This window comes from Aphelocoma coerulescens, chromosome 3, assembly GCF_041296385.1.
Source record: "Aphelocoma coerulescens isolate FSJ_1873_10779 chromosome 3, UR_Acoe_1.0, whole genome shotgun sequence".
Taxonomy (NCBI): domain Eukaryota; kingdom Metazoa; phylum Chordata; class Aves; order Passeriformes; family Corvidae; genus Aphelocoma; species Aphelocoma coerulescens.
The window spans coordinates 17,061,930-17,070,025 of NC_091016.1; the positions used below are offsets into that span (position 1 = coordinate 17,061,930).

Here is an 8,096-nt window from a genome sequence, read left to right on the forward strand (position 1 = left end):
AGCATCCCCCCACCCCTCCGCCGGCTGTGGACTCATCTTGATTCCGTCGGGGCGCAGAGCGTGTCCTCCAGGAAGGGGCCGCAACCAAAGCCAACCGGCTTTGCCCCGCCAGCGGCCAGCTCGAGGACGGTGTTGTCCGGCTCCAGGTCGTGCTCCAGAAGAACACCCCGGCGGTGCCTCGGCTTGCGGGGACATCACGATGCCATTGAGCTGCAGGGGGATGTTTCCCCTTTTCCAGTCCGTGGCAACTTCACTGCACTGCCACGACTTCTCCAATAGGATGGGGAGCACTGAGCCGCTTCCTCCACAAGGCGCCGAGGACCAGCGGAAGCATCTCCTCGACTGCGCTCTCTCCTCCGTGCCACGGCCGCAGGGAAACGCTCTGCCGTTTTCTTCGAGCGCCCCGAGACGCGTGCAGCTGGTGCTTGCTGGGCTCCTGGATCCTACTGTGCAGAGGGATGGATCTCTGCTGTCTCCTGGGCCAGGTGACGGTCCTGCAGCCAAGAATGCTCAAACAGGTCTTCCAAGGACGGCCTGTGCGCGGGGTCCATGGATAAACACCACCGGATGAGGTGCTGGCACTCTGGGGAGAGAAACGGGAAAACGCTGCTCAGCGGGACAAGGCTCCTGCCCCTGCTCTCCCAGATTCCACGGTGCCCAGGCCACACTAGGAGCGCTCGGAAGCTGCACCCCAACCTTCCCGTCGATCCTCCCTTTCGGACGAGAGCAGCCCAGAGGCACACGTGCCACCTCCTCCAGCTAACCCCAGCAGATCAGCCTCCTCCCTAGCTGCAAGAGCAGGACGCCTGCGTGCCACCTGCCCTCTGCCAACCACGTCCTTCCCCCCCTCCCCCCGTGCTGTGAAGGCGCATCCCCACCTTGAGACACCCGGGGCGGGAAGAAGAGCTGGCCCCGGATGATGTCCTCATCCGTGTTGAAAGGAAGGTGCCCACAGACCAGCTCATAGAGCAGGATGCCCAGGGACCAGATGGTGGCTGGCTGGCCATGGTAGCAGCCAAAGAGGATCCACTCCGGCGGGCTGTACTCCGGCGTGCCTACGGGACACGGGCGCAGCTCATCAGGCCCTGATGAGTGCTGCTCCCTCCCAGCCAGCTCCCATTCCACAACAGGCAGCCCTCGCCCCGCCGGAAAGCAACTTGGCTGCAGCCGGCTGCAGAAGGATTTCCCCTCGCTCCCTCCCTCTTCCGCCTCTGCCAGCAAAGGGGGGAATCTCTGCTGCCCGGCTGGGCCCCGCCTTTGGGCTCACCTGACATTCGGGTGTAGAAGGTGTCCTGGAGGACCGTGCCGCACCCGAAGTCGATGAGCTTTGCCTCGCCGGTGGCCAGGTCGACGAGGACGTTCTCGGCCTTGATGTCGCGGTGCAGGACGCCGCGGCTGGTGCAGTGCCGCACGGCCTCCAGCACCTGGCGGAACAGCCCCCGCGCCACGGGCTCCGTCAGGAAGCCCCGCTCCTCCAGGAAGTACCAGAGGTCCTGACAGCGCTCCGGACGCTCCATGACCAGCGCGAAGCCGTCGGGCAGCTCGAACCAGTCCAGGAGCCGCACCACGCCGCGGAAGCCAGGGCGCGACACCATCCAGAGCAGCGCCAGCTCCAGGGGCACAAGGGCGCCGTTGTGCTGCGGGGGGGACCGCGATGCCGTCAGCGGGGCCGATGCTGCGCCGAGCCTTCGGCACCCCGGCCCGGCCCCACCGCCGCTCGCCATTGCCCGGCCCGGGACGCTCCGCGGCCCCCGCTCACTGCACGCTCGCTCCCCTCGCAGCGTCCCGGCTCCCACCCTCCCGGGCCTCGCCCTAGCCCCGCCCGCCACGCCCCGCCGGCTTTCACTCACCAGCCGCGCCCACTCCGGGATGCGATCGCGGGACACTCGCTTGATGGCCACCTGCAAGTCAAGGCGAGCGGCGGGCTGAGCTCGTCGCCCGTCGCCCGTCGCCCGCCGCCCGCCGCCCCCCTCCGACCCGGCCCCACTCTTACCGGGGCGCCGTCGGCGAGCCGGGTCCCGGAGTAAACGCTGCCGCAGCCGCCGCTCCCCAGCAGCGGGCCCTGCCGGTAGAGCTGCTCCAGGGGAGGCTTCTCCGCCCGTGCGGGCGGCACCGCGCTCTCGGCATTCTGCCCGGGGCCCCCGGGCGCTGCTGCTTCCCGAGCCGCCCCGGGGCCGGCGGCCGAGCTGACGAGCGGCGGAGTTCGGAGCGGGGAAGCTGCCGGCGATGCTGCGGACGACGCTGCCGGGGACGGGGCGGGAGCCGGGCGGCAGCGGGGCGGCTCCGGGCGGAAGCGCCGGAGGGGCCTCGTTCGGGGCCGGGGCCGGGCCAGGGCCCGCGCCAGGCGGAGCCAAAAGAGCGTGCTGCTCCGCCAGCACCAGAGCGAGCGGCCCTTCCAGCGGCGCCGCTGCCAGTACGGAGAGAGCCCGGCGGAGGCGGCACCGCGGCGGGCCGGGCAGGGGCGGGCAGGGGGCGGCCCCGCCGAGGGGCGGCAGCGGGGCGGCTCCGGGCGGAGCCGCGGGAGGGGCCTCGGCCGGGGCCGGGCCAGGGCCCGCGCCAGGCGGAGCCAAAAGAGCGTGCTGCTCCGCCAGCACCAGAGCCGCTGCCAGGACGGAGAGAGCCCGGCGGAGGCGGCACCGCGGCGGGCACGGGGCGGCCCCGCAGAGGGGCGGCCCGCGGGACGCGGCATGAGCCGCGCTGGGAGAGGCGGAGACAGGGACGGGACGGGAGTGAGTGGAGTGTGAGAGGGAGAAGGGGACGGAGAGCGAGCGGAAATCCGAGTGGAAAACTGATCGAGAGAGGCGCTGCTGCCGCTGTTGCTGCCGCTGCTGCTGCCGCTGCTGCTGCCGCTGCTGCTGCCGCTGAGCCGCCGGAGCGCGCGGCCGTTCCGTTCGTCCGTTCCCTGCGCGAGCCCACCGGAGGAGCCGGCGCGCGCCCCGCGGAAGGGAAGAAGCAAACAAAGAAATAAATGCCCGTGAAAGAAATAACCTAATAAATCAATACAGAAATAAAGAAAAGTGTGGGCTTGTAGCTTTCTTCTTCCTTGGGTGAGATGAAGCATTTCACCGGGAAGAGTTCCCTGTCCTGATGGTTGTGCGAGAGTGGACAGGAGTGGAGCCTTTAATTTTCAGGTAGAAAAGATAAATCGTGTCAGTAATGTCATCTCTTTTCATCCTCTGTTGAGACAGTTGCAGGCTGCCAAAAGACAGAGTCTGCAATGTGGAACTTGGTCCCAAGCTTCTTTTTCTGCCAGAGGATGAGGAGGGGAAGTATCCCAGAATCACGGAGTCACGGCATTGTTTGGCTTGGACGGGACCTGAAAGATCACGTCGTTGCAAGCCCCCCTGCTGTGGCTAGGGACCCCTGGCACTGGACCAAGGGCTTGTCTAGAGCTCCTTTCAGCCTGGCCTTGAACACTGCCAGGGGAGGGGGTAGCCACACCTTCTCCGGGCAACCTGTGCCACGAGAGTCATTTTTCTGAATACCTCATCTAAACCTACTCTCTTTCCGTTTGGATCCATTCTCCCTTGTCCTGTCCTTGCCTGCCCTTGTCCAAAGTCCCTCTCCAGCTTTCTTGTAGGTTGCCGTCAGGTCCTGGAAGGCCACGGTTCTGTCGAGCCTAAGCCTAAGTGTCTTTTGCCGGCTGAAGAAGCCCAGCTGTCTCAGCCTTTCCTTGCAGGAGAGGTGCTCCAGCGCTTGCTAAATCTCGGTGTCCCCCGTCCGCACGTGCTCCAGCCCGTCCGTGTCCTTGCCATCCGTGCTGGGGAGCCCGGCAGAGCCGGATGCAGCGCTGCAGGTGCAGTGTCACCGGCGTGGAGGAGACACGGCCCTGCCAGCGGCTCCGGGAGCCAGCAGTTGGCGACTGGCCGCCCGCTTGCCAGAGACCCGGGGCCTTTGTGCCTCCCCTGCTCCCCGCGCCTTTCCCCGCCGCTCCCTCGCTCGCTCGCTCGCTCGCTCGGGGGAAATCCACCCTCTGCCGCCCCGCCCCGCTGCCCCGGGGGCTCCCCGGCGCCATCTTGAGGGCCCCAGGCCTCGGCCTCACCAGGCTCACCCGAAGGCCGTGGGGACACAAGCACACGCACAGAAAGTGCCCTAGGGTTCCAAGGTCAAGCTTTTGCCTACGGCATCAGTTTGCTTTCAGACTGTGGACGAGATTATAAAATCACCAGGAGGAAAGAGCATGAAAAAGTTCTGCTTGGGCAGTACCTCAAGGCTTTGAGGGAGAGGGTTTGTGGTGCTTCCTCGCTCACAGGGAGCCGCAGGAAGTAAAACTAGAAATAAACTAGTAATAAACTAGTAAAAATAGTCATAACCCCGTATTAATTGGAAGGAAAACCTGAGGAATTGGCAGCTAGCCCCTCAGAAACATGAGGAGCAAAAGCCAGTCTTCTACCTGAGAGCTGCCTGGGCAGGGGCAATTCTTCCGATTGCATCAGCGTGGCCGTGGCTAGAAAGGGCAGCGAGGAGAGGAATTCAGCGTCTCCTGGCAGCCCCTGAAATCCCAGCTCTCACTTGCGTGCACCGGGGATTCTGCTTCAGACTCTGAACTTGCGCAGCCGCTCCTTGGGCGCTGTTTGCCCCCAGGCACAGCGGTGGGTGCTGCAGCAGCTGTCCCGCACACAGGGCTCTGGAGCCTCCCCGAGGCCGCCAAGGACTGGAGGAGGCCACGTGCCCGGGATCTGGTGCAGCACCGTGGGGCTGTGGGGGATGCTTTGGTCTCTTTGGGTGGAAGGTTGGGGAGCAGGGCAAATGGAATCAAGATGAGACAGGGATCAACCAGCGCCACGCCAGGCAGCCTTTTTTCCTACCGGGGCTCCTCTGAGTTTAGCGAGCTAATGAGGCCTGCGGAGCAAACGAGACCCGGGAGCGAGGAGGGAAGGGCTGGCTGGGAAGGAGTCAGATAAAGCCCTTGCAGGCATTTCTCTTTCCGAGGGGCTCCTGGGGAGACAAAGGAGACAAGAAGGATGTCCCATCTCGTGACACTCCCTTTTTTCCTTCAGGAGCTGTACCGCAGTCACTGCGTACAAGAGTTTCCATCGTGATCCCTTTGATGCCAGGGAGCACAAAGAACTTGGAACCTTGCCGGAGTCCAGCCCTGCCTGCCTATCTTGGAGCAGAGGGGAAAGATGAAGAAGTATTTGGGCGGGGCTTGAGCCGAAATGGCATTTTGCCGCTTCTGATTTCCTCCCAGCTTTTGCAGCGGGGCGACCACTGCGTCCCTGCAAACCGCTCCCCTTTCCAAAGCACACGCGAGCCTGGCTGGCAGCTCCGGCTTCTCGAAGGGGCTGCTGCCGTTGGCAACAGGAGCTGTTGTTGAAATTTTCGCGTTGCTTAACACCCCCTGCCAAAGGCCACCGAGTGGCTGAGGAAGGACCCAAAAAGATTACCCTGGAGGAAGGGGACCAAAAGCTTGGAAAAGGATGAAAGAAAGGCTCCGATGACAACGACAAGAACAAGATTTATTTTTGACAGCAAATTAACACCCGCCGCCCTCCAGCCCTCCCAGATTCGCAGGCCGAGCGGTGCTGCTTCCGTGCCTGAGGTGCTGGCACCCTGGGGAGAGAAACCAGAAAGCCGCGGTCAGCCGGACAGGGCTCCTGTCCCCCCTGTCCCAGCACGGCCTGTGCCCGGGCCAGGCTGCTGGCGGTGCCAATTCTCCGTTTCTAGAGGAGAGCAGCATGGCAGGCCACGTTCCACCTCCTCCACTTAAACACGGCAGAGCAGTCTCCTCAGCAGCTGCAAGAGCGGGATGCTCGTGTGCCCGCTGCCGTCTGCCGGAAGCCCATCTGCCACCCGTTGCTGTGAAGCCGGGTACCCACCTCTGGAGACCTGCTGCCAGGAGAGGAGCCGATCCCGCACGAGGTCCTCGTCCGTCTTGAAGGCGATGGCCCCGCAGACCGCGGCCCCCCGGGGTAGCGCCGGCACCGGACGCACTCCACACACAGGGTGCCAGCGCTTCCCCATGCGGTCCGGGCACCCGGTGCAACCTTCCTGGAAAAAGCAAAGAACGATTGCATGAAAGTCAATTCAAAACAAGACCTGGAAGCAAGAAAAAGCGTCAAAGGTTATCACCGTATCACGGGCCTGGGGAGGGTCTGAGCACTCCATGCAAGCATTAAGGCTCTCCATGGCTGGGGAAAAACCCCACCTTTCCCACACGTAAGCCCACCCCTTCCTCAAGGGCCCGCAAAGCAGACCAGCAGGGGCACGCCTTCGGAACCCGCCCCCCTCTGCTGCCCCCCGTCCCTACGGACGGATGCTTTTGCCAGGCTGGCTCCCCCCGCCCCAGCCCGGGCCAGGCTGGGTGGCAGAAGCTGTCAGCAAGGCCGGGCGCTGGCTCCCCCTGCACAGCATCCGTGCCCTGTCCCGCCAAAAAGCAACTTGGCGGCCGGCGGAAAAATTAATATTCCCCGGCGCCGCCAAGCGGGGAAGCTCCGGCGCCTGGCCCGGCCGAGCCCTGCCACGCCTGGAACCACGAGCATCCCCCCACCCCTCCGCCGGCTGTGGACTCATCTTGATTCCGTCGGGGCGCAGAGCGTGTCCTCCAGGAAGGGGCCGCAACCAAAGCCAACCGGCTTTGCCCCGCCAGCGGCCAGCTCGAGGACGGTGTTGTCCGGCTCCAGGTCGTGCTCCAGAAGAACACCCCGGCGGTGCCTCGGCTTGCGGGGACATCACGATGCCATTGAGCTGCAGGGGGATGTTTCCCCTTTTCCAGTCCGTGGCAACTTCACTGCACTGCCACGACTTCTCCAATAGGATGGGGAGCACTGAGCCGCTTCCTCCACAAGGCGCCGAGGACCAGCGGAAGCATCTCCTCGGCTGCGCTCTCTCCTCCGTGCCACGGCCGCAGGGAAACGCTCTGCCGTTTTCTTCGAGCGCCCCGAGACGCGTGCAGCTGGTGCTTGCTGGGCTCCTGGATCCTACTGTGCAGAGGGATGGATCTCTGCTGTCTCCTGGGCCAGGTGACGGTCCTGCAGCCAAGAATGCTCAAACAGGTCTTCCAAGGACGGCCTGTGCGCGAGGTCCATGGATAAACACCACCGGATGAGGTGCTGGCACTCTGGGGAGAGAAACGGGAAAACGCTGCTCAGCGGGACAAGGCTCCTGCCCCTGCTCTCCCAGATTCCACGGTGCCCAGGCCACACTAGGAGCGCTCGGAAGCTGCACCCCAACCTTCCCGTCGATCCTCCCTTTCGGACGAGAGCAGCCCAGAGGCACACGTGCCACCTCCTCCAGCTAACCCCAGCAGATCAGCCTCCTCCCTAGCTGCAAGAGCAGGACGCCTGCGTGCCACCTGCCCTCTGCCAACCACGTCCTTCCCCCCCTCCCCCCGTGCTGTGAAGGCGCATCCCCACCTTGAGACACCCGGGGCGGGAAGAAGAGCTGGCCCCGGATGATGTCCTCATCCGTGTTGAAAGGAAGGTGCCCACAGACCAGCTCATAGAGCAGGATGCCCAGGGACCAGATGGTGGCTGGCTGGCCATGGTAGCAGCCAAAGAGGATCCACTCCGGCGGGCTGTACTCCGGCGTGCCTACGGGACACGGGCGCAGCTCATCAGGCCCTGATGAGTGCTGCTCCCTCCCAGCCAGCTCCCATTCCACAACAGGCAGCCCTCGCCCCGCCGGAAAGCAACTTGGCTGCAGCCGGCTGCAGAAGGATTTCCCCTCGCTCCCTCCCTCTTCCGCCTCTGCCAGCAAAGGGGGGAATCTCTGCTGCCCGGCTGGGCCCCGCCTTTGGGCTCACCTGACATTCGGGTGTAGAAGGTGTCCTGGAGGACCGTGCCGCACCCGAAGTCGATGAGCTTTGCCTCGCCGGTGGCCAGGTCGACGAGGACGTTCTCGGCCTTGATGTCGCGGTGCAGGACGCCGCGGCTGGTGCAGTGCCGCACGGCCTCCAGCACCTGGCGGAACAGCCCCCGCGCCACGGGCTCCGTCAGGAAGCCCCGCTCCTCCAGGAAGTACCAGAGGTCCTGACAGCGCTCCGGACGCTCCATGACCAGCGCGAAGCCGTCGGGCAGCTCGAACCAGTCCAGGAGCCGCACCACGCCGCGGAAGCCAGGGCGCGACACCATCCAGAGCAGCGCCAGCTCCAGGGG

The 8,096-nt window shown here is 64.8% G+C and overlaps 1 protein-coding gene across 1 annotated transcript; it reads right to left on the reverse strand.

Annotated features, from left to right (window-relative positions):
- Positions 1-210: 210 nt before the first annotated feature.
- Positions 211-4,015, reverse strand: LOC138107034 (serine/threonine-protein kinase pim-3-like). The gene is given in 8 exon segments (XM_069008367.1): positions 211-454; positions 456-583; positions 879-1,055; positions 1,268-1,637; positions 1,851-1,901; positions 1,994-2,407; positions 2,595-2,697; positions 3,753-4,015. Coding segments are annotated over 8 exon segments (1,710 nt in total). The 3' UTR covers positions 211-250.
- Positions 4,016-8,096: the final 4,081 nt, after the last annotated feature.